At 40.6% G+C, this 27034-nt stretch overlaps 1 protein-coding gene across 2 annotated transcripts; it reads right to left on the minus strand.

The window, feature by feature from the left end:
• ALDH9A1 (aldehyde dehydrogenase 9 family member A1) lies at positions 1-26146 on the minus strand. Of its 2 annotated transcripts, XR_001110042.2 has the most exons (12): positions 25939-26146; positions 23300-23445; positions 17685-17814; positions 16816-16950; positions 15240-15436; positions 14195-14335; positions 7262-7450; positions 6935-7022; positions 5325-5466; positions 2699-2811; positions 1881-2006; positions 802-891 (listed from the first exon to the last, which is right to left on the minus strand). XR_001110042.2 is itself a non-coding variant. In XM_012468905.2 (11 exons), the coding sequence occupies exons 1-11, from the start codon at positions 26117-26119 to the stop codon at positions 797-799; spliced, it is 1557 nt and encodes a 518-aa protein (XP_012324328.1). In that variant the 5' UTR covers positions 26120-26145; the 3' UTR covers positions 1-796. The 2 variants fall into 2 exon arrangements, 1 of the variants encoding a protein (XP_012324328.1); XM_012468905.2 differs by lacking the exon at positions 1881-2006 and having other exon boundaries at positions 1-891; positions 25939-26145.
• Positions 26147-27034: the final 888 nt, after the last annotated feature.

Below are 27034 nucleotides of genomic sequence, written 5' to 3' on the forward strand. Positions count from 1 at the left end.
AAGAATTAACAGCGTAATTTAATTTCACTATATTACATTGGCCTACAAGTAATTTGTACATTTAAAGGGTGGTTCTGCTGGTGTAAGACAGCAGGCTGTAATTCAAGGACCCAAGATAGGGAGACAGGTTTCCTATCACAGTAGTGAACAGAGACAAAGCACTTACTAGGCAAATTAATCTTTCACACAGAATTTGACCCCATCTATTATCTAATCCCCTCTATCCCAGTTGTCAGCTTTCACAATAAAATGACAAGGGAAATATAGTTTTAAAAAAATGTCAGTAAGCTGAAACCATCTCTACTGATTCTACCAGGAATCTACAAAAAAACAAGGGTTTTTTTTTTCCCCAAGACTAGTCAAGTGAAGAAGTGGGAATGGAGAAGGAACAAAGAAATCTACAAACTGGCTGAGATCAATTAGTTGTAAATACCACTGCACTTGGATCAGCCAGGACCAAGTTCCTTGAAAGACGCCAGAGAATTAACAATGTCAACTGGCCAAATGTGTGGAACACACATTCCTATTCCCTAGAAGTACATTACTGGCACTTAAAGAGTTCACAAAATATACTTTGAGGAAAATCACAACTTTCTTGATTAGTATCTATAAGACACTTAAACGCACATTTTCAATGAGGAAGCTGATTTAGAGAAGAAGAGTAACATGAACCATCTCTTATCTTGAATGCCAAAATTCTGGATTTAAAATGGCATTTAGTTGTACTCCCTCTGTCAACAGGACCGACTGCATCATTCCACAGCCTGGCCATGTCAACAGGTTTCACCGCACGTTTTCAAAAAGCAGATTCCACATCACCCATCTCCACACACACAGTCTTCAGTTGTGAGTAATATTCAATTGTCACACGGCCGTTCTCTCTGCCGAATCCTGAAAGGAGGAGAAGGGGTCAGGATGAGCCACCACTACAACAGTCAAAAGTCATAATGATCTTTAAAGATGAGCACTGCTTATCAGGGCTAGGGAAGAATAAAGAACCTAAATGTTTTGGAATAAAGTCCTCAATCCACGTATTAGCTGTGGATGGAGCTAGGCATGGAGAAAAATGACCCAGTGGCCTTTGGGGATGGGGATAGGAAAATACACAGGTCTCGTTTCTTACCACCAATATGAATCTTAACTTCAAGTACCTACTATTCTGGGTTGAGGTCTGAAAAACGCTCGGATTTTATATCAAGTGTTAAAGGCAATCTCTACAACAATCAACCTGGCACCCTTGAAAGCTGATGCTAATTTAAAACTTAACTCTACACAATAGGCTTATTCACCACTTCTTATACAGCTATAAGATTAACCTACTATCTTACCCTGCCAACGCATACTGGGGAGAAGGCACTGAAGGTCCCTCTGATTACTCAGAGTCCAAGACACTGCCCAATTACTAGTGGGGGAGGTTACCGTGCTAAGAGGCTAGTATCCCACCCTTGGCCCTGCCTGTACACCCTGCGCTAGACGTTGGTAGGCTCTGCCTTCTAAGGGCAAGGCCAGGGTCTCAAAAATGCACATTTCCAGGAGCACCACTCAAATGGAATCATACACAAAGGTCCTGGGAAGACCTTTTGTTCCTTTCCAAATCCTCTAAGCACACAACTGGTCAGGCATGTCAGGCCAGGTGCTGCTCTGCACATCTGGCCATCTTTCTTGCTGTCTCATCCCACACAGCATGGCCTGGTCCAAAGGAAAGGGAAAGTCAAGAGGCTCTCCAAAGACCTAAGCTGCCGATTCCAAAGAACCAATTCCCTGCACTGACATTACACGTTAATAAGATGCACCTTGGTTCCCACCAACACTTGTGCCTCTGTATGAGGCTCCCCTGAGTACCCCACAGGGACAAGTAAGACTGTCACATTAACACCCACCATCTCATCAGTGTTCATCAGGGTTTACATATTTGCCAACACTGTGAGGACGGTAAATATCTGCCACAGAAACTAGAGGTCAGACTCTTAGAATGGTGCCTCAACGAAGTTCAAACCAACTTCACTCTAGAAGAACAGTATGAGAAACATGTAAATGAATATTTACAGGCAACAAACTCCATAGAAAGAACCTCAAGGTTCTGGCTACACTCCTGATATACTATACCAGACTTACACATTTGTATGTTGTGGTAATGTATGTTTGACTACTGAATAAACGAAATGAATGAGCAGTGACTAAGGAAAAACACTCACATATGCCATCAAGTGTAACGAAAACAATTATAATTGATTACTTAATGATAAATTTAAAGATTTTGTTAATTTGACATAACAGAGGAAACAAAATTACTTAGATATTACTTTAGAGACACTTTACCTAAATGGAATCTAAAAACTCCACAGTGGATGATGATGGACATCCCTGATACAGAACCCCTAAGGGAGTGATTTTATGTTTACAGTAATCACAGCTTGTGAAGAAGTAATTCTACCCATAAGTTAAACCTTTTTGAGATATATATCAGCAGCTCACAAGCCAGGCTATACATTAGAACCTTCTAGGGGTGTTGGGTAGGGGAAGATGCTTGACTTCCATTCTCAGAGACTGCTACGGTGGATCTGGGGAAGGACCAGGAACCTGTATTTTCCCACGTGATTCCGATAGGCAGACAGGTTTAGGAATACTAGTCTGTAAGGTCCGAATTATGACCTATCTTTAGAGACCTGGTTTGCATTCACACCTCCCAGCTCCTTACCTGACTTCTTATATCCACCAAAGGGCAACTCCACGGGGCTGACATTATAGTTGTTAATGAAGCAGGTTCCAGCCTGAAGCTCAGCTACCACTCTATGAGCCCGCTGGATGTCTCTATGAAGAAAAAAAAAAAATGTGTTGGTTATTCAGAGTTTCTTAGGCTGCTACTTTAACAGGAAAAGTTACATGGCCAGTTCTAGGTTTTCGAATCTTAGCAAATTCTCATTCCTTCAAAATGTTTTAAAATCTTTTATCATCCAAGCAAAACAGACATGGACTAGATTTTATAGTCCCACACACAAGGCATCTTTAAAATAAGTAGCAGCAATAGGGGCACCCGAAATTCAGTGGGGGAAGAGCAGTCTTTTCAACAAATGGTGCTGAAACAAGTGGGTATCTACACGCTTTAAAAAAAAAAAAAAAAAAGGTGGAGCCCTTTCTTACACCATATACAAAAATATCACAGACCTAAAAAGGTCAGACTGAAAATTATAAAAATCTTTGAAGAAAATAGAGGAATAAATCTTCATGACCGTGGGTCAGGGAAAGACTTCTTAGATCATGACATCAAAAGTAACAAACAAACAAACAAAAAAACGGAATTGGAATTGGTCAAAATTTAAAATTTTGTGCTACAAATAAGACTATCAAGAAAGCGAAAAGAAAACCCACAGAAATGCAAACAAAAACTACAATGAGATACTACTTCACACCCACAAAGATGGCTAAAATCGGAAGGACAGATAATAACAAGGGCTGGTGAGGATGTGGACAAACTAGAACCTTCAAATGTTGTTGGGAGAAATGTAAAATGGCACTGGAACAGTTTAGCAGTTCCTCAAAAAGTTAAACATAAAGTTACCATATGACCCATCAATTCACTACCAGATATATACCCAACAGAAATGAAAATACATGTCCACACAAAGACCTGTATACATATGTTCATAGCACCATTATTCATAATAGCCAAAAAGTGAAAACAACCCAAATGTCTGTAACAGATGAATGCATGAATAAAAAGTGGTACATATCCATACACTGGAATATTATTCAGGAATAATATGATAAATGCCACAACAAATGAATCCTGAAAACATTATGCTAAGTGAAAGAAGCCAGTCATGAAAGAATACATAGTGTATGATTCCATTCACATAAAATGTTCAGAATGGGCAAATCCATGTAGATAGAAAGTAGTTTAATGGATGCCAGGGGCTGGGGGTGGGGAGCAGGAATGAATTACAACTGTTAATGGGCACAACGTTTCTTCCTGAGATGATGAAAGTGTCCTAAAAAATAGATGATGGTGATGGTTGCACAACTCCATGAATATACTAAATGGGTGAATTGTACGCTATGTGCATTATCCCAGCAAAGCTGGTAAAAGAAAAGGAATAGCATATTGGAGTTACCCTCCTCTGTAACTGCATTCTGTCTGTACTAGGTTGGCAAAGCAAAGTAAGAGCACTTAACCTGCTCAATCCCCAAATCAAAAGACCAGCTCCTCAATCTTTTCTTCAGAGCTCAAAGAAAAGCAATTACATCAGGTCCCCAAGTGAGATTTGGGCTTTCTCCCTAAGTTCCTGACCATAAAGCTATAAAAAAAAAATTTTAACTTTATGTATCACCAAAGAAACAGCATAATCCCCAGTGTAAAGCAGCTTTAGAAAACTGCCTACTACTGCCAAAGACTAATCAAAGTTTGCATAAAACCAAGCGATCTGCAATTAATTTCAAAGAAATTGTACTCCCAAATCATTTTCACTTGCAATAGCAAGGTTAAAGTTTATGCACAAAGGTATTCATCACATTACTTCAATAGTTAAAACTGGAAACAATATCCTAAATATCCAACCACAGAAGAAATAGCTACATGAGTTATAACGCACTTCAGTTAGGAACTATTATGACGCCACTAAAAATCATGTTTTTGAAGAGTACTGCCCACAGTTTATATGCTTAGAGGTTTCTAAATTCCTTGACATGTGTGTTTTCAAAAGACATCTAGCCCAATGCTTTACATAGATCAGAATCTTAAGTGTTTATTAAACAAATGAATAAAAAGGACAACATTTACAATCGACAAAGTTCATAGCTCAATTTTAAACTCAATAGCAGGGTTCTCTGGCCATTTACAGAAAACTACCAACTGCTGCTTTGGTGTCTTCTGACTTAACCTGAAGCAAACAGAAAGTGCCGATGGCTCCTATGAGGGCAAACTAAAGTGAAGAGAACAGGATCAAGGCCAGGTGCCGTGGCTCACGCCTGTAATCCCAGCACTTTGGGAGGCTGAGGCAGGTGGATCACGAGGTCAAGAGATCGAGACCATCCTGGCCAACATGGTGAAACCCCGTCTCTACTAAAAATACAAAAAAAATTAGCTGGGGGTAGTGGCAGGCACCTGTAGTCCCGGCTAGTCCGGAGGCTGAGTCAGGAGAATTGCTTGAACCTGGGAGGCAGAGGTTGCAGTGAGCGGAGATTAGGCCACTGCACTCCAGCCTGGTGACAGAGCAAGATACTGTCTCAAAAAAAAAAAAAAAAAAAAAAGAACAGGATCAATTATATATCTGAGCAGATACTGTAGCCCCACTCCAAAACCGCTCTCAGTGACCCTCTCCATATACCTGGTAAAGACGCCAGCTGCTAGTCCAAAAGTGGTATCATTGGCTCTTTCTAGAACCTCAGCTTCAGTGTCAAACGGTAAAATAGACATAACAGGCCCAAAGATCTCTTCTTTCACACAGGTCATGTCATCTCTGCAATTAGCTGCAAACATTAAAATAAAAACCTCCTGAGGAGCTTGGACCATAGTGTGCACCATCACCCCCGGCTAATTTTTTGAAGATGAGGTTTCACTATGTTGCCTACTAGTCTGGTCTCAAACTCCTGGACTCAAGCGTCCCTTCTGTCTCAGCCTCCCAAAGTGCTGGGATTACAGAAGTGATCAACTGCACCTGGCCCCAGTATTTTTAATTTAACAATATATTGTAAGCTTTTCCTATTCATGTAATAACTGCAATCTAATTCATGGTATGGACATTAGGATTCTCAGCTTTTAAACATCAGTGGTTCTTTTTAGTGAGGGTGAAAGTTCATACATTGCATCAAATATAAAGCTGTTAAAAACTGACACCACTATCAACCTTAGGGGCAAAAACCAGCTTAATTTATCTCCAAATAAGATGTAAGAAATTATACAACATGGTTCAATCTATGTATAATTGTTTAAAGCCTACAACTATCAATATTTTTGTAGGGGATACTAACATACACTATAAAATGATAGAGAAAAAGCCAAGAATGATTAAAAACATTTAGAATAGTAGTTATCTCTGAAGTAGGAGGAAGTAGATGGTTGGGAGTAGGATGACCATATACACCTTGACTGTCAAAACTAGACTTTTAAGACAGACTGGAGGTGCTAAAAATTATTATGTAATTTCTAAAAAGATTAATACATTATCTGACAAACTGGTTTTGTTATACTGATGACTGATACAGTTTGGATGCTTTTCCCCTCCAAATCTCACGTTGAAGTATGATTCCCATTGTTGGAGGTGGGGCCTCCCGGGAGGTTTTTGGGTCACAGGGGCAAATCCCTCATGAATGGCTTGATGCCCTCCGCATGGTAATGAGTGCATTCTGGCTCTGTCAGTTCACACAGACCTGGCTGTTTGAAAGAGCCTGCAACCTGTCTTGTTTTCTTTCACCATGTGACTCGCCTGCTCCCCTTGCACCTTCTACCACGACTGAAAGCTTCCTGAGGTCTCACCAAGAGCAGATGATGGCACCATGCTTCCTGTACACTCTGAAGAACCATGAGTCAAATAAACATCTTTTCTACTAACCCAATCTTAAATATTCCTTCATAGCAATGCAAAATGTTTAATACAATGACCTATAGGTCACATGAAAAACATTCTTTACTTTCTCAAGGAATTAAATTACTTAATTTTTTAAGTCAAATATGCACTTTAATATTTTTTAGTCCCTTGCTTCCAGAACGATAGTTGTGGTCCTGGATAAACTAATACATATGGGTGCCCTAAAAGAGGGGCACACAGAAGGATCTGAAGGTGATGGAGTAAATAGTTTACTTCTTAAACCTAGGTAGTAGGACCACATCATTTGCCAGTCCCTTGCTTTACACCATATACATATTTTATAAATATTCACCTCTATCTATTCAGTATTTAATTCAAATAATCTAACAGCAAAGAAAAAGAAGATATACTTAATACACAAGGTCTCATGTAATATCCATCCTTTAATTTGGGATCTTCAGGTACATATATATCTCCACCACATAACACTTTAGCACCCTGCCGAAAAGGAAAAAAAAAAAAAAACTTTTGTATTAAAAATGCAATCCCAAAATGCGTTCCTGAAATGTTAAGTGTATACTGAACAAATGCATACTTAGTCTTCACAGTGCAGGCACAAAGCAGAACACAGCCAGGAATGCTAATAGTCCAGTGAATATAACATGAAAGGGCACAAAGCAAGTGATTCAGGACTAGTTCAATCTTCCCCAACCCACCCTCTGCCAGTTATTTCTCACCTGCTCCTTTGCCACTTTAACAAACCCAAGGACTCGCTCCAGGTGCGGTCGGTTGATGAGTGGACCCATCCTCGTATCTTCCAGAAGGGGATCTCCAATTTTAATCCTTTGGGTCTGTTTCACCACTTCCTCTGTAAATTTATCAAGAATTTCTTTCTGCACAAATACTCTTGTGCCATTACAGCAAACCTAAAGGACAAACAGACATCAATTTCTATGTGTGTGAAGGGAAAAGGAAAAAGGAACGCAATCTAAAAACTTTAAACTGAAAAGAGCACTATACATTTTTTTAAAAGGGTATTTCCATTTCTAAAAATTGTCTCCATACTGAATAAGAAGGATCACACACATAATTGTGGACATATCACTCCATAAGCAAAATCTGCCCTTTGAGGTAAAAGTTCTTATTTTGCTTGTTTAAATTTTGTTAAGGTCATTGCTAGATCCATATAACCCACAGCACCTCTCCTACTTCCTCATATCAGGGGCTCAATCTGGGTGTGTATATATATATACATATATATATATTTTTAAAGAGAAAGAGAGAGAGAGAACAGGAAGGAGGAAAAAGGGAGAGAAAGAGAGAGAGAGAATGGGGAGGAGGGAGAAGGAAAAGAAAGAGGGAGAGAGAATGGGAGTATTGCTTTCTTGCCCAGGCTAGAATGCAATTTAGTAATGGGTATTGAAAACCTCTTTTATACTGATAATTATACTTAATGATGTAGTCAGGAAGGAATAAGGGAAGAAGATAACAAACAAACAGCCAACCAATATTTAATTTAAACCTATGAAATGCTATGCGATTACTGAGGAGTGATTTACTTCCAATTATATAGTCACCTTTGGAATAGGTGTGAGGTGGTAATGTACGTTTTATGTATTTGAAGTGGAGAGTTCTATAAATGTTTATTAAGTTTACTTGTTCCGGGTCTGAGTTCAAGTTCTGAATATCCTTGTTAATTTTCTATCTCGTTGATCTATGGAATCGTCAGCTCTTCTTGTTGCATTGATCCTTTTGCCATTATGTAATGTCATTCCTCGCCTCTTTTGATCTTTGTTGCTTTAAAGTCTACTTTATCAGAGGCGAGAATTGCATCTCCTGCTTTTTGTTTATTAGTTTATTTTTACTCTCTGTTTGATTGGTAAATCTTCCTCCTTCTCTCTGAGTCTTTGTGTATTGTTGCATGTAAGATGGGCCCGGATGCAGCATACCGATGGGTTTTGGCTTTTTATCCAATTAAAATATATATAAGTTTAATACCGGCGTTTGATGCTAGCTGGCTGTTTTGCCCATTAGTTGATGTAAATTTTTTATTGTGTTAAAGTTCTTTGCTTTTTGATATATTTTTGGAAAGGCTGATATTGGTTGTTCCTTTATATGTATAGTGCTTCTTTCAGAAGCTCTTGTAAAGCAGGCCTGGTGGTGGTGAACTCTCTAAGTACTTGTTTGTTCGCAAAAGATTTAATTTTTCCTTCGCTCATAAAGCTTAGTTTGGCTGGATAGGAAATTCTGGGTTGAAAGTTCTTTTCTTTAAGGATGTTAAATATTGGTCCCCACTCTTTTCTGGCTTGTAGGGTTTCTGCTGAGAGATCTGCTGTAAGTCTGATAGGTTTCCCTTTATGGGTAACCTGACCTTTCTCTCTGGCTGCCCTTAGTATTTTCTCCTTCATTTCAACCCTAATAAATCTGGCGATTATGTGCCTTGGGGTTGGTCTTCTTGAAGAATATCTTTGTGGTGTTCTCTGTATTACCTGGAGTTGAATATTACCCTGCCTTGCCAGGTTGGGAAAATTTTCCTGAATGATATCCTGAAGAGTATTTTCCAACTTGGATTCATTCTCTTCATCACATTCAGGTACACCTATCAAACGTAAATTAGGTCTTTTCACATAGTCCCATATTTCCTGGAGACTTTGCTCATTCCTTTTCATCCTTTTTTCTGCATTCTTGTCTTCTCGTTTCATTTCACTGAGCTGGTCCTCGATTTCTGATATCCTTCCTTCTGCTTGATCAATTCGACTGTTTAAACTTGTGCATGCTTCGCGAAGTTCTCGTGTTATGTTTTTCAGCTCCATCAATTCACTTATATTCTTCTCTAAATTGTCCATTCTCGTTAACATTTCGTCAAACCTTTTTTCAAGGTTCTTAGTTTCTTTGCATTGGGTTAGAACAAGTTCTTTTAATTCACAGAAGTTTCTTATCACCCACGTTTTGAAACCTGCTTCTGTTATTGGAACACACGTGTAATCTATTAAGCCTTGTTCCGTTACTGATGAGGAATTGCAATCCCCTGTAGAGGGAGAGGCATTCTGATTTTGAGTATTCTCTACCTTTTTACGCTGGTTTCTTCCCTTCATTATATATTTGTCCGTCTGTCGTCTTTATAATTACCGACTTTCTAACTGGGTCTCTGACGTCCAACTTGTTGATTCCCTGCGCCGAGATCTGAGCAATCCACTGAGCCGGCCAAAACAGCGGTGTTAAGATTGATGGTGCTTTTCTGCCCGGGAATCTCCGGACTCTGCACCAAGAACTGGCATGCTAAGGCACCAGCAAAACCGCCACGCCGGCCACAAGAGTCGCCCTGGTGACCCGTGGAGCTCCTCCACTGGGAATCTCCTGGTCCGTGAGCAACTAATATTTGTCTGAAAGTGTGGCGTCCTCTCGTTCTTTGCGCTTTCACTGGGAAAGCTTTCACGTGCCCGAGCTGCTAATCATCAGCCATCTTGGATCTCTCTCTCCCTGGGTGTATATTTTAAGGATGGCAGGGAACTGAAGAGTAAAACTGTATTAAGAACTGTGGTCTTAAATCTAATTGTTAAAAAATTGAGTTCAGTCCATGCTTTTCTTTGAAATCATTAATAATCACTATTCAGACCCTCCTATAGAAAGGAACATAAACATTGTTCAAATGTTGTAAGAACATAGAACACAAAAGCCCAAAAACAGATCCAAGTGCTCATGAAAATCTAGTTTATAACAAAGGTGAAAGTTAAACCATTAAGACACAGATGGACTAAATAAATGGTTCTAGAACAAATCATTAGTAATCTGGAAAACATAAAATAAGATACATATCTTACTTCATACATAAACTCCAAATGTATCAGAAATCAAAATATAAAATAAGAAATCAAGGCACAGTGGCTCACACTTGTAATCCCAGCACTTTGGGAATATAAGGTGGGCGGATCACTTGGGCTCTGGAGTCCAAAATCAGCTGAGGCAACATGGTGAAACACCATCTCTACAAAAAATACAAAAATTAGTCGGGTGTGGTGACATGCACCTGTGGTCCCAGCTACTTGGGAGGCTAATGTCGGAGGATCACTTGAGCCCAAGAGGTCAAGGATATAGTGAACCATGATTACGTCACTGCACTCCAGCCTGGGTGAGAAAGTGAGACTTTTTTTAAAAAAAAAAAAAAAAAAGGAGAAAATACAGGTAATTCCTCTAAAACCTAGGTGTAGAAAAAAGTTTTCAATTATCCCAAATCTAGACACAATTAAAGAAAAAAAACTGATAAATTTGACTACAGAAAAATAAAAATCTTTTGCATGGCAAATACCTTAAACTAAGTTCAAGACCATTGAAAAACTGGAAAATTATTTGCAACATTTATATCAGATAAAAGGCTATGATCACTAATTTTAAAAAACTCTTAAAAATTAATGGAAAATTATATCTCATAGTATAACACACCAAAAATGTGAACATTATATGTGAATTTTGAAAAAGATGTTCAATGTCATTCATAATTATAAAACTGAAATTAGGCTGGGCATGCTGGCTTACCCTGTAATCCCAGCACTTTGAGATGCTGAGGCAGGTGGATCACTAGAAGTCAGTAGTTCAAGACCAGCCTGGCTAACACAGCAAAACCTCATCTCTACTAAAAATACAATTAGCTGGGTGTAGTGGTGCACACCTATAGTCCCAGCTACTCGGGAGGCTAAGGTGGGAGAATTACTTGAACCTGGGAGACTGAGGTTTCTGTGAGCCAAGATCGTACCATTGCACTCCAGCCTGGGCAACAGAGCAAGACCCTATCTCAAAGACAGACAGACAGTTAGATAGATAGATAGATAGATAGACAGATAAACTGAAATTAAAACTATGCTGAAATACCACTTCTTATCTATCTGGTAAAAATTTAGAATTATGACTATATATTCTGTTAAGAAAGTCTATGAGAAAATAGGTACTCATACATTGTGAGTAAGAATGAAACATTTCCTTTAAGAAAGGGATTTGGCAATATCTTATAAAATGACATATGCAGTCAACATCACTGATCATTAGGGAAATGCAAATCAAAACCATAATGAGATACCATTTCATATCCATGAGGAGGCTGACTAGTGCCACTGCACTCCAGCCTGGCGACAAAGCGAGACTCTATCTCAAAAAAGAAAGGCAATATTGTACACATTAAGGGAATGTGTACTGTTCAAAAAGGGATACCCCACAAGCATTACCACAGCAAAACTGGAAGAGCCTACACTGTTACCCAGCATGTTCTTGGCACTATTGTAAACAAATAAAGGCAAAATTCTGGTCGAGAGAATTAATGTGCACATTGAGTACGTCAAGCACTCTTAAGAGCCAACACAGCTTCTGAAATGCATGTAAGAAGATGATCAGAAAACAAAGGAAGCCAAAGAGAAAGGTACTTGTGTTCAGCTGAAGCACCAGCCTACTACACCCAGGGAAGCACGCTGTGTGAGAACCAATGGGAAGGAGCCTGAGCTGCTGGAGCCTCTTCCCTATGAATTCATGGCATGATAGGTGGAAAAAATAAAAGACCTCTGGACTGCAAAATTGTTTCTCTTCATTGAGTAGAGAAGTATGGTGTCCTTTCCCTCAAAGAAATATTTAAAGCAAATTTTTAATTGTGTCCTAACTCATTGTGTAATGTCTTTACTGTTCGGATTTAGTGTTTTTCTTGCTGAAAGATGTGAGGTGGCTTGTTGTGCAACAATTTACTCAACTTGTTAAACAAACAAACAAACATGTTATTTATGAAATACTCATACTGGTTTGAAGATAGTCCTTCTAAATAATCATTTTAAAAAATTACAAAATATAAAAAAACAGGATGGGCACAGTGGAACAGGCCTGCAATCCTAGCACTTTGGGAGGCCAAGGTGCATGTATCACTTGAGCCCAGGAGTTCAAGACCAGCCTGGCCAACACAGTGAAATCCCATCTCTACAAAAAATACAAAAATCAGCTGGGTGTGGTGGCGTGCTACACGAGAGGCTGAGGTGGGAGGACTGCTTGACCTGGTGGGGGCCAAGGTCGCAATAAGCCAAGAAGACACCACTGCACTCTAGCCTGGGCAACAGAGCAGGATCTTGTCTCAAAAATAATAATAATAAATAAACAAATAAACAATAATGGAAACAGAGATCTTTTAGAGAAATGGCTGATTCCAGAGCACAGCCAGGGGAAGTATGAGATGAGTCTGGAACACTTTGCCATGCCAGAAAGTAATGAAGTATTCAAAGAATAATGAGGACATAACAAAAGGTCACAGAAAGGGTTCCCACTAGCCAATATGCAATTATTTGAGCATCAGAATAAATAATGAGGCCAGGTACAGTGGCTCCCACCTGTAATACCAGCACTTTGAGAGGCCAAGGTGGGCAGATCACCTGAGGTCAGGAGTTCGAAACCAAACTGGCTAACATGGCAAAACCACGTCTCTACTAAAAATACAAAAAAATTAGAGGGCCGTGGTGGCGCAAACCTGTAGCCCCAGCTAGTCCGGAGGCTGAAACGGGAAAATTGCTTAAACCCAGGCAGCGGAGGTTGCAGTGAGCCAAGATGGCGCCACTGCACTCTAGCCTGGGTGACAGAGCAAGACTCCATCTCGATAAAAAATAAATAAATAAATAAACAATGATACTACTGGACTACAACCCAAAGAATGAAATAAGAATCCATGGGTCCATACTGATTTAAATGAATGAAAAACAAACAGGGGTGAAAGGCAAACTCTTTCTTACAGTAGAAAGTGAACTAACAAATATAGAAGAAATGATGGAATTGGAAAATCACCATTTGCAACCACCATAATAAAAACTGTTTTTAGCAAGACTCATCAGTGGCGATAAAAGTATTTACCACATGAAAGTTTGATGAGGAACTTGATAGTCTCAAAATACCTCCTACAAGATCTTATTAACCACAAAGTAAGACACAGTAACTTTACAGTGAAGGTTCACCTTAAAGCAAGTGATCAAAGTTAAGTCACCAGTGAGCAGGATACGACAACATGTTTGTGGTACTTTTGCCAAAAATTCATAATATAAATCTAACAGGAAACATCTGACAGACCCAAACTAAAGAACATTCTACAAAATGAATGGCCTGTTCTCCCAAAACGTCAAGGTCCTGAGAGAAAAGAACTGTTCTCAACTAAAGGAGATTAAAGACAATACAACTAAAGGCAACACATCCTCCTTGACTGGATCCTGGACCAGAAAAAACATTTTTTTCTATTTTGCTATAAGGACGTTAGTCAAACAAATGGCAAATTTGAATATGGGCTATAGACTGAGTAACAATACGGTATCAATGTTAATTTTTTAATCTTACTAAGTGTACTGTGCTTATGTAAGAATGCACTTGTTTTAAGGAACTTTATATTTAGAGGTTAGGAGCCTTATGTCTACAATTTACTCTCAAGGTTCAGAAAAACTTAATATGCCTATGTATGTACAGGCAGATAAAGAAGATGATAAAGTAAATGTGTTAAAATGTTACTGTTTGGGAAATCTGGTTTAAAGGTACCCGGGAATTCTTTGTGCTGTTTGTGCAACTTTTCTGTAAGTCAGAAAGTATTGCAAACTAAAAAGCTTTAAAACATGCTGTCAGATGAGGAGGTGGAGACTCCTTTTACACATCTTCCAGGGACAGATACATACCTGGCCTTGTGTGAGGAAGTTGGCCATCAGCGCCCCCTTCACAGCATTGTTCATATCACAGTCTGAGAAGATGATGAGTGGAGATTTGCCTCCAAGTTCCAAGGTAACGGGTTTGACTCCTTTAGATGCCATCTCCATGATCTTACAGAACAAGGACAAAGTATTTAGAACTTTAACACAAATTATATCGCATGCTAGGTCAATTAGACCCTGAACCTACAAAATCATCTTGAACTGTGTGTGACATGTAGCCTTATTCTTGTCAATATCCTTTGCCTTTTGTCTACTAAAATATACTTTTCCAGAAAACTGAAGCGAATCCACAGAGTTGCACTGACACTGGAAGGGGGAGTTCATTTAAAAAATATTGTCCCAGTCTGGGCAACATTGCAAGACCCTGCCTCTACAGAAAAATAAGAAAATTAGCCAGGCACAGTGGCACATGACTATAGTCCTGGCTTCTTAGGAGGCTGAAGCAGGAGGATTGCCTGAGCCCAGGAGTTCAAGGCTGCAGTAAGCTGTGATTGCACCACTACAATCCAGCCTGGGCAACAGGGTGAGACTCTGTCTCAAAAAAATAAAAATAAAAAATATTGTTAATTCACAGGACTATCATAGTCAGAAATTCTTTTGTGTTACTGTTACTGTGCATAAGGCTGACAGAGTTCAGAACACAAATTAATGTCAAAATAATGAATCTGAAATAGCCTGAGTAAAAATCCTTCCTTTTATACAAGAAATTAAGTCACCAAACAATACAAGTGGCAGCCCAGGCCCCTATCCACCCAGACACATCCTCTCCTTAGGCTGGAGCTGATACTTCCACCTCTACCTGGCCTACCACAAATCACCCCATGTGTACTCCCTTTGCCCCTTCACACTTTTATAGGAAACTTCACACCTTTGCCCAATAAAAACTCCTTCCCCATTCCCAATACAGGCTAGGCAAAATCAAAACAGAAGCCTCCAAAATACACTCTGGGTAGAACCGGCTTTGCCCTATCCAAATGCCGTTTGTGTTGACCAATACTGGTTACATCCTCACCTTCATGCCCGTGGGCACACTTCCAGTGAAGGAGACTTTGGCCACATCGTGATGCTGACACAGAAACTGGCCTGTGGCAGCCCCGCCCTGCACCACATTGAAGAGCCCAGGAGGCACACCAGCCTCAGTGTAGATTTCAGCCAGCAGCAATGCAGAAACAGGTGTAAAGGGAGAAGGTTTGAAGACCATGGCATTACCTGCATAAACCCAAGACACAAACATAAAAAGACTTCTTAAGACCAGTGATCCCCTGAAAACAGGACTAGAGGACAATTCAAGAATGATTCCAATTGTTTCCTCTTCCCCTATCAAATCCTAGACCAAAAATGTTATTAATAAGTGTATTAACTTGTTTTCACACTGCTGATAAAGACATACCCAAAACTGGGAACAGAAAGAGGTTTAATTGGACTTATAGTTCCACAAGGCTGAGGTCTCAGAATCACAGCAGGAGGTTAAAGGCACTTCTTATATCGGCGGCAAGAGAAAAACGATGAAGCAGCAAAAAGCGGAAACTCCTGATAAACACATTAGATCTCGTGAGACTTATTCACTATCACCAGAATAGCACTGGAAAGACCAGCCCTCACGATTCCTGATTCCCTCATGATTTGATTCCTGGATCCCTCCCAACACGTGGAAATTCTGGGAGATACGATTCAAGTTGAGATTTGGGTGGGGACACAGCCAAACCATATCAATAAATAAACAAATCTTGTCCTTTTCATCTTGGTTTCTCTCATACAAATCCCAAACCCTACAGTTGCCCAGTCTCACACTTGCCTATCTAGGCCTTTTCACGTATATTATTTCACTTAACACTTTCAACAGCAGTATGAAGTAGGTATCATTAGCTCCGTTTGATAAAACTTGACATTGAAGACAAGAAAGGTTCACTTGATGAGAGTCCTCAAAGCTAGTGACTTAATGCTGGGACTATTTTTCCTCTTTCACAGATGTTTCTCAAAGAGAAATAGGCTAAAACAAGAACATGCAATGGCAAAAGGACAAAAGCTGCATTTCAATGTAACGTCCTAACAGTAATGCTTCATAACATTATTGTTTTTTTCTAATATATGATTAGTCTTCTTTCCCCACAGATTCTTCTCTTTAAATACTGTAGGAAAACCGTTTAATGCCAATCAGCCAAAGCTCCTCTGATGGAAGCCTTGCTTATTATTTCTCTTAAGATCCAAAGGAAGAAAGATGTTTATCTTCTGCTTAGTAAATGAAGTCAAACTCCTAAGTGCTAACTCATACGTTAAAATTCTTGTCCAGAAAGGAAGAGAACTTGTAAGTAGCACAAATATAATTCAAGTTAATAAGAAAATTAAATTTCTTCCTTTTCATATACAAAATTAAATAAACAAAAACTGGGACTATCTAGACATGATTGTGTATAATCTAAACTGTAAGTCCTTGAGGGGTAAGACAGGGCAGGAATGAGCCATGACCTCTGAGGCTTTGAATATCCCAGAGCAGGCCCCTTCTGATTTAAAGTATTCATAGAGAGGTGAAGGGTAGAGAATGCGGAGAGAACAAATGGCTCTCAAATGGAGGGATAATTCATTCTTACCACAGGCTAACGCAGGAGCTGACTTCCAAGAGGCGATCTGAAAGGGGTAGTTCCACGCTCCTATTCCCACACATACTCCAAGTGGTTCTCTTCTGGTATAACCAAAGGATCCGCCTGGGAGCTGGATGTGTTCACCTACGGGGAAAACAGGAGTAAAGCAGAATGCGGGTCTGTCCTCCCCAACATTTCACAAACGTCTGCAGCAGTCTGACTTGTACTCCAGTTGGCGCAGCCTCCCCACTGCTCCCAGTACACCAGGCTCACCCTGTCTCCATTCTTCTATTTTTTCCAGTCATTCTTCCACTGGCTCCCACATATTCTCTCCACAGAGAATCCTACCTATCCTTCAAACACATGATCACCCAACTTGATTTAATTCTCTAAGAATTTACTGAGCATCCATTAGATAGCTTAGATGAAACAAAATGGAAATGAGAGGAAGACACAACAGGAGGAGAAGCTTCTGAGCTCCCTGCAACCTTCCTAGGCCCTATAAACCATCCAATATCAATTGTTGACAACTTTATACATTGTCAAAAAAAAGTTTGCTAAATAGACAAAACTGGTAAATATGACAAACTGATTCTTGTAAAAACTGATTTTTCAGAAATTTGGTCTAAAGCTTAAGTATCATGCTAGGTGCTATATATGCACTATCTCATTTAATCCTTAAAACAACCCAAGAAGCTAGGAATTATTATCTCCAGTTTAGATTAGGAAAGATTTTTTCCAGGTCACCCACGTAGAAAGTGACAAACCCAATGGGTTCACCCGGGTCTGTCTTAATTCCAAAATCTCTACCCTTTACTCCTAGGCCCTGCGCTTCTGCCTCACTGTCAGCTGGTGACAGACACCAGGTGAGGACTTACCAGCCATGGATGCAGCCAAGCCCGCAAAATACTCCAGGCACTGCCAGGAAGTGTCGATGTCCAAGCGGGCCTCAAAGATGGACTTGCCATTGTTGATGCATTCCACAGTGGCAATTTCATCCCTCCGTTCCTTTGGATAAAACAGGAGACTAGATTTAAGACATATTCCAGTATGTCTTGATGTAGTTAATGCTTAAACAGAATACACTGATCAATTTTTAAAGCTAGAAATAGTTTTCACTTGAAGTGAGAAGAAATGGCACTGTTACATTTAGAAGAGAGATAAAAGCTTAAAGCTGAACAGCAGCACTGTTCTTCCCTTATTAATTAATTGACAGAGATTTAAGACCACAACTTTATGCCAAAATCAGTTAGTAAAAGAAGGGGCAAGACCAGGCAGGAATGAACCCATGCCTTCTGAGGCTCTGAATGTCACAGGGCAGGCTCATTCTGATTTGAAGTATATGTTTACTGAAGAGGTGAGGGGTAGAGAATGGGGAGAGAATGGGTGGCTCACAAGTGGAAGAGTAATTCATTTTGGGAAATGAACATAATATGTATATGTATATAAATACCTAAGTATGTTTGCTCATAGATGGTAAGAGAAAACAGTTCTTAGGGAAATTGTATTTAAGAGGCTGTAATACGCATCACTTTAATTCACCCAAAGAATTGCAACATATTCTTCTCTAATACTTTCTAATACTTAGCACTCAATCAATACTGTTTTTCAAATACCGTTTCTAGTTCTGGCCTCCACAACTTACTAAGGATAAAAAAATTCAGGCCAGGCACAGCGGCTTACATCTGTAATCCTAGCACTTTGGGAGGCTGAGGCAGGTGGATCACAAGGTCAGACGGTCGAGACCAGCCTGGCCAACATGGTGAAACCCTGTCTCTACTAAAAATACAAAAATCAGCTGGGCGTAGTGGCACGTGCCTGTAATCCCAGCTACTTGGGAGGTTGAGGCAGCAGAATCTCTTGAACCCAGGAGGCGGAGGTTGCAGTAAGCTGAGATCATGCCACTGCACTCCAGCCTGAGTGACAGTGAGACTCTGTCTCAAAAACAAACAAGTTAACAAAAAAAGGGCAAGTTAGCACATTTTAAATAAATATTGCAATTTTTGAATAAATATGCTCCTTCAGAAAGGATTTGTTCAGCATTCAAACATGGTCTAAATTAAACTGTCTTTTAAACCAACAATTTACCTTCTCTCTTCCTGATTCTATACTCACCAAAACAACCTTTTGACAATTAACTTGTTTCCCAGTATGCTGACACTAGAAAGAGGGTACCCTAGGAGAAAACAAGCATCAATTCTTACACCAAGCATAAATTATTCCCCATTCTTAAGTTTGTTGAGTATAATTAACATGAAATAGTTTTCCAGAGGTATAATCAACCATAAGTAGCTTGAATTTTGTTTCTTGAATGCAAGAGAAAACCAGGCCCTAGAGAGGCTAGCTCACTGATCAGTTGAATAAAGTGATGAATCAGCACAGAACATTTCAAATACAGGGAAGAGATATTATACTGGCAATAGTGAAACACAGTAGTTTTGCTTACATTTCAGTGTAAGAATGAACAAACAGGAAGTAATCTGTGATTCTATCGCTGCTAAGCCCTAGAACATTTACTAAGAAATAGAAAACTTTCACTCTTGAGATTTTTTCCCTTTTAAAATAACAGATAGACAAGTAGCTTTGGGGACTGTTTTTGAGGTTTCAACTCTCAGAGAAAATTCAGTTTACTAGACAGCCTTGGAAAATTTTTTGTCTTATTCTATTATTCTCCATCCTTACAAAACAAGGTTCTCTACTGAAGAGCATTGGGAGATCTTCTGATATACTATGTAAGGATCATCAAAGATGTCTCTGACAAAAATTTCTGCCTGCTACTATTGCAAGAACAACCATAAAATGAAATTGTTCACCGTAACAACATATTGCTACAAGTATTAGTTGGAAAATACATGCTTTGTTCCCAACCCTGTTCCTCCTCTATGTCACCCTGCTTTACAATATGACTTGACCAGGTGTCCACTGGGATGAAAGATTAGAAGTCAAGGGCAGGTCCCTCATTTCTACCTTTCACTTCGGAAAAAAAAATTAAAAAGAAAGAAAGAGAGAGAAAAATGATGGCCCACTTTTTTTCCAAATTTAATGAAACACATTTACAGATTCAAGAAAATCAATAAACCTCAGGGAAAATACATATGAAGAAAACTGCACCAAAAGACATCATCATCAAATTGCTTAAAACCAGTGATAAGGAGAAAAATCGTAAAACAGCCAGGGGTGGGGGAGAAGGGGTACACTACATACAAAGATGCAAAAATGACAGTAAATTTCTCTTCTGAAACAACACAAATCAGAAGACAGTGGAGCAGTATCTTTAAAGTACTGAAAGAAAAAACTAGGTATCTAGAATTCATTCAAAAATTAATGCAAAAAAAGACTTTTTTAGACATACAGAATCTGAAAGAGTCCTGACAGACCTGCACTGTAAGAAATGCTAGGCTGGCGGGCGCAGTGGCTCACACCTGTAATCCCAGCACTTTGGGAAGCTGAGGCAGGAGGATGACTTGAGCCCAAGAGATCAAGATCAGCTTGGGCAACATAAAGAAACCTACTCTCTACAAAAAATGCAAAAATTAACCAGATGTGGTGACATGTCTGTAGTCCCAGCTACTCAAGAGGCTGAAGTGGGAGGATCATTTGAGCCCAGAAGGTCAAGGCTACAGTGAGCTATGACTGTACCACTGTGCTTCAGCTGGGGAGTCAGAGCAAGACCTTGTCTCAAAAAACAAAAAACAGAAAAGAAATGCTGAAGAAATTCCTTCTAGCAGAAGAAAAATGACAGCAGATAGATACCTGGGTTGGCACGAACTGACGCGTACCACAAACAGGTAAATATGTGGACGAATGTAAAATATTTTACCTTACTCTTAAAATCTTTAAAAAAAAAATTAACTGTTTAGAGCAGTAATTTTTTAAAAAAAATTCCAGCTTGGGAAACATGGCAAAACCTTATCTCTACAAAAAATACAAACAAAAATTAGCCAGGTACGGTGGTGCATACCTACAGGAGGCTGAGGCAAGAGGATCCTTTGAGCCCAGGAGGTTGAGGCTGCAGTGAGCCATGACTGTGCCACTGCACTCCAGCCTGGGTGACAGAGCAACACCCCGTCAAAAAAGGAAGGAGCAAAGAACTGCAGATCTTGATTAACTAGAAAAATCACTAAAAGAAAACTGAGAGCTAATATGATTATAGGTATGGTCACAGAGTGGGATCTCTTCAGTTACAGAATAAATTGGAGTGAAGGCAGGTCCAGAGCATGATCATCAGACAAAAGCTTTAAAGAAAGGTAGAAGTGTGTTTCTGATTAATAAAACACCACACAGGTATCAGAGGAAATACAAAGGGGAGGGTAAAGTAAAAAGCAATGAAAATAGTATCAGACAATAGATTTCAGAGCAAAAACTATTATTAGATATTATTTAGGATCAATAAAAGTCATTTTTTAACAATAAAGGAGCCAATTCTTAACAGCCCTACAATATTGCTCATTCAAAGGAAAAAAAATGGACAAACGAAAATAATAAATTATCTGCCATGAGTTAACTTTGGTTTATTGAATTAAAAATAAATTTTTAATAACCGGGGAAAACACTTCATTGGGAGAAAATTCTGCACGAATATTTTGATATTTCTGCATGGTCAGGGCCTTCTGAGCAAAGGACACCGACAAGCTGACTGAATAGCAAAGGCCCTGAAAGGCAGAGACAGTGTCTCCCTAAAGAAAGAGAACTCTGGAGAAATGTGGAATTGTAAACCTCCATATTTGCTGTTCTTGGAAACATCTGCTTATACTCCAAGATAACGAACTTAGTGACACCTTCCCTCTCAACCCTGGAGATTTGCTTAGTAAGTAATCTCAATCTCTCTCTCTCCCTAAAGGAGAGGATAGGCAGATGTGCCAGTAGCCTCTATTTAAATGAATCTCAGAATTTTAGGGTTCTTCTTTGCTGCAACTTTCTGCATGCAGAGGGATCTCACCTGGTTCTCACCACATCCCCTCACCTACCGTGGGGACTGGTGCTTTGAAAACAAAAACTAAGCTGGGCGTGGTGGCTCATGCCAGTAATCCCAACACTTTGGGAGGCCGAGGTGGGCAGGTCACCTGAGGTCCAGAGACCAGCCTGGCCAACATGGGGAAACCCCATCTCTACTAAAAATACAAAAAATAGCCATGGGTGGTAGCACATGCCTATAATCCCAGCTATTCAAGAGGCTGAGGCAGGAGAATCACAGAATCACTCAAACCCAGGAGGCAGAGGTTGCAGTGAGCTGAGATTGCACCACTGCACTCCAGCCTGGGCAACAGAGTGAGAGTCCATCTCAAAAAAAAAAAAAAAAAAACACAGAAACTAGTGCTAAGGTATTGCTATGGCTGCTGCATTTTGCTGTGAATAATAAACCAACTTTTTTATTATTTATATCCAAAAAGCCTCATGTCTCTTGCCAGGACATGTATGTATATTATATACATATATTATACATAGTTATATAATTTACACATATAACAGATTATATGTATATTATATAGATTATATAATTATATGTGCATAGTTATGTATACATATATGTGTTATATATATGTGTACAATATATATATACACACACATACACACATACTCTTAAAAGTAGGTAACTCTCAGACCCTTCACAGTTTGACTTAACATACTTATGACGAAAAGTCACAGATCTACCACTCAGATATCCATGATGCATATTTTGATGTATTTTCTTCTGAATTTTCCAACTTTCTATAATGAGCATCTGGTACTTCTGATCTTTAAGACAATATAAAGTTTAACTTTCTTTTTTTAAAGAGAACATCTACAAATTTATGAAATCTTCCCAGACAATTAAAGTAACAAAGCTTTACTTAAAACCCTATCTGAAAACAAATCTAAAAAAGAAAGTAGACTTGAGGGTCATCAGCATAAAGAATAAAAAGGAAACAAGTAAAGAACTTGGGTTAAAAAGAAACAGAAGGCCAGGCGCGGTAACTCGCCTGTAATCCCAGCACTCTGGGAGGCCGAGGTAGGTGGATCACTTGAGGTCAGGAGTTTGAGACCAGCCTGCCCAACATGGTGAAATCCATCTCTGCTAAAAATACAAAAATTAGCCAGTTGTGGTGGCAGGCACCTGTAGTCCTAGCTACTTGGGAGACTGAGGCAGGAGAATTGCTTGAGCCCAGGAGACGGAGGTTGCAGTTGAGTGAAATCGCTCCACTGCACTCCAGCTGGGTGGCAAAGCAAGACTCCATCTCAAAAAATAAAAATAACAAAGAAAGATGAGCTATAAAGAGTTCAGTATAATTCAAAACAATGACAAACATGAAAACCTGAGATATCCATGAGCCAAGATCCAGATGGGAAGTATCAAACAAAAACTTGTTTTGTATACTAAGGTGAGCATGTAGAAATATTTTTGTTTTATAAAAACGTTCTGACCGAATGTTTCACCAAAGTCAAACTGCAAACATCACAAAGAACCCTCAGAGCAATGTCTGAGTTTTCTGGAAGGGAATAAGTTGGAACATACCCTTATTATTCTGGCAGCCTCCAAAAGGATTCGGCAACGTTCCATGCCAGATTTTTGACTCCATATTTTAAAAGCAGCCTTTGCATTCTGAACAGCCAAATTTACTTCTTTTTCTCCTGAACACGTGAAAGTAGCTATCACCCTGCCTATAAAGAGGGGAAAAGTCAGTTTTATCTCAAATTGTTGCCACATATTTAAATAAAATATTATGTATCAACATTCTCTTAGTATTCCCGTCTTGTTTTTCAGTATGGTTTGATTTAGTCACCACCTCTATACTAGCAGTTCTTTTTTAAGACAGTCTCACTCTTGCCGCCCAGGCTGGAGTACAATGGCGTGATCTTGGCTTACTGAAACTTCGCCTCCCGGGCTCCAGAAATTCTCCTCCCTCAGCCTCCTGAGTAGCTGGGATTACAGGGGCATACCACCACACCTGGGTAATTTTTGTATTTTCAGTACAGACAGTGTTTCATCATGTTGGCCAGACTGGTCTGGTACTCCTGACTTCAAGTGATTCACCCGCCTCAGCCTCCCAAAGTGCTAGGATTACAGGTGTGAGCTACCGTGCCCGGCCTAGCAGTTCTTAACTGTATTTTGTGGTCACTGACACCTTTCAGGAGTCTGATAAAAGTTGCAGACCTCTCTCCAGAAAAATGTACTTAAACACATAACAGAATTACAGGGATGCCATGTCCCCAGCCCTAAATTCATCATGGATTTAGGGTTAAGAACCCCTGTTCTCTACTATTTTACAATTGGGTTTACTAACATTAACTTCCTATAAAGTTTTGCAACACTCCTAAACACTATCTCACAATCTCGGGGTCTTGCAAAATGAAAGTCAAAAGTAAGCAGTCTATTGGGTTATGAACTCTGACTGTAAATCCCTCATCTAAAATGTTCTAAGTATGTTATACTACTGATACTTGATAAATCTAGTTAATAAGCAGTAACAGCAGGATAAGGCATCCCTAAAAGAACTTTTTTCCCTCGAAAAACCCAAGATTTCCTTTTCTTATTCCACCTTTATTCTCCCTCCCTATTCTGGTACAAATTACAAAACAATTTTTCTGGACCCATATCCCAAGGATTGTACTGCCTCTACCAACAAGAATTCATTAAGTTTGCCAACTCAGCAAATTGTGTTCACAAGAACTCCTGGGACTCTTTCCAAGGAGATTTCACAAATCTGCAACTTCTGTTAAAAATTTGAATAGCCAGCTGGTAAAGGCGGTGGCTGAGAGTCACACACACTCCAGGCAATTAAAGAGCAATTTTTCTTTCTTTTGTACCAAGATTAGGTCGGGGTATAAAAGCTGTTTCCTCCTATATAAAGAAGAAATGTGATAATGCCTTCTGGTTCTGCCAAGTCACTGCTCTGATTTAGTGTGGATGGTCAAATACTAAATTCTCCAGTCCCTTGCAATCCAGTTTTATTGCTCTGGCTACATTTTTCTCGCCACATATATTCCATAAAACCCAGCAAAATAAACACAAAACCAAAATAAAAAAGCCTCTTCCTCCTTATCGCTGTGACCCTCAGAGTTCCCAGAGTAAATCCAATGCCTAGCACAGTGCTTAGCACACATTAAGCACTGGATAAAAGTTTTATTTCGGGAAGATGAATAAATGACTACGGTTACTAATACTGCATCGCATACTTGAAATTTGCTAGAAGAACATATCTTAAATATTTCACCAACCAAAAAAAGTCTTAACTATGTAGAAGCAATGGATAATCAGATTGATTGTGGTAATCATTTTGTAAGGTATACATACATCACGTTTTACACCTTAAGAATATACAATTATTATTTGTTAATTACACTTCAATAAAGCTGGAGCAGAAAGTATTGAGTAAGAGTGGGGTTTTGCCAATTCTGATTAACGTGCAGAAATACTTTAATATCAGAATGTGGAGACAAGTCCTCATTCGTAGTCATTAGAAACTATCTGTGAGCGTGCCTCCATTCTCAGCACAAATGATTATCTCCCCCACAACCCCGCCCCGTTCTTCTAGAAATCCTCTCCTACGCACACATGTGAAGACAATACATCAGTCCTAGTTTTAAAAGGAAACAGTTGACCGGGTGCGGTGGCTCACGCCGGTACTCCCAACACTTTGGGAAGCCGAGGCGGGAGGATCACCTGAGCCCAGGAGTTCGAGACCAGCCTGGGTAACATGGTGAAACCTTGTCTCTACTAAAAATACAAAAATTAGCAGGCCATGATGGTGGGCGCCTGTAATCCTACTCGGGAAGCTGAGGCGGGAGGAGCACTTGAGTCCGGAAGGTCGAGGGTGCAGTGAGCTGAGGTCGCGCCAGTCTGGACGACACACAAAAAACGGAACAGCGAACAGAGGCACGACTTCCCGCACGAGGACTTCGCGAACTCCGTTCTGGCCCGAGTAAAACTACTCACAATCCCACCACGCAACTGACCAGCTTTTCCTTTTCCTCCCTTCCCGCCCACAGGCACTCGCGTTGCTCCAGAATCCCAGCTGCCTACACGCACAGCCTTAGACTCTCCACCGTCACTGTGCTCAAGTCAACCTGCAGAACACGAGGGAACTAGGGCTGGCCGGGAAATCCGCGCACAGGCCCCGCTGCGCCCCGGCCTCCCGGGCTCCGTGCAGTTACCGGTTGCCGGCTCGAAAGCCTTCTCCGTGCCAGAGGCGTCCGCCGGCTCCACGCGGGTCCCACCACGGTAATTGAGCGGCTGCGACACAACGAAGGTTCCGGTGCTCATGGTGGCCACAGGAGACGGCAGAAGACTGCGAAGAAGCGGAGAAACCGCGGCCTGGCCCGCTCGAAGAAACATAAACGGCGGGTGCTGCTCCCGGGCCGACGCTGAGGGCCTCGAGAGGGCGGGGCCTTGGAGGGGCGGGGTCGCGGGAGGGGAGGGGCCGCGAGAACCGGTTCTAGGAGATTCTACGGGCTGTCAGTCACTCGGTTCCTCCGCGGTCCAGGTCAGGCCCTCGCCCCTCCAAGAGGGTGGGGCAAGACACCAGTCTCCCCCGCCCCTTCCTCTCCGTTCCCGCTCCCTGCCCCGCCCCTTCCTCTCCGTTCCCGCTCCCTGCCCCGCCCCTTCCTCTCCCTCCCCCCTCCCCCCCGCCCGCCCCCCCGTCTCCTTTCTTCCGCCCGCCCCTTCGCCCCCTCGAACGCCACATCCGACGCAGTCTCTAGGCGGGAAGAAGAGGACTTCCTTCTTCGTAATCAGTATTTGCGGCGCACTTAGCAAGCGTTTCCGGATTCTTCATTGCATGTAAGCATCCTAGGATCCCATTCTTAATCCTGTCGCCTGAAGAAGGCAGAGGATTGGAGTGCCAAGAGTTTTTGGTGGTTACTTCACTGACAAACCACCGTTTATCTGCATAATACTTTTTAAAGGGTTACAGTAAAAAGCAAGAGGACTGTGGAAGAGATAGACGATATTGTGATGTGAAACTGCTTTTTAAATTCTTAGAGAGGCTGGGCGCGGTGGCTGTCACCAAGGCTGCGGGATCGCTTGAGCCCAGAAGTTTGAGGGCAGCATAGAGACCCCGTCTCTACCAAAAAAAATTAAATATTAACCAGCTGCGCCGGGCACAATGGCTCACGCCTGTAATCCCAGCACTCTGGGAGGCCGAGGTGGGCAGATCACCTGAGGTCAGGAGTTCGAGACGAACCTGGCCAACATGGTGAAACCCCGTCTCTACTGAAAATAGAAAAATTAGCTGGGTGTGGTGGCATGTGC

Source organism: Aotus nancymaae, unplaced genomic scaffold (genome assembly GCF_030222135.1).
Source record: "Aotus nancymaae isolate 86718 unplaced genomic scaffold, 86718_ANA_hifiasm-v0.15.2.pri h1tg000108l, whole genome shotgun sequence".
NCBI classification, from domain to species: Eukaryota; Metazoa; Chordata; class Mammalia; order Primates; family Aotidae; genus Aotus; species Aotus nancymaae.

Excerpts from the sequence above, each read along its gene's own strand:
- ALDH9A1 (XM_012468905.2), bottom strand. The coding sequence starts at position 26,119 with ATGTTTCTTCGAGCGGGCCAGGCCGCGGTTTCTCCGCTTCTTCGCAGT. Across the intron at positions 16,951-17,684 it reads CTTGGCTGCATCCATGGCTG|GTGAACACATCCAGCTCCCA; the intron begins GTAAGTCCTCAC and ends TTTTCCCCGTAG. Across the intron at positions 14,336-15,239 it reads GTGTGCCCACGGGCATGAAG|ATCATGGAGATGGCATCTAA; the intron begins GTGAGGATGTAA and ends TTGTTCTGTAAG.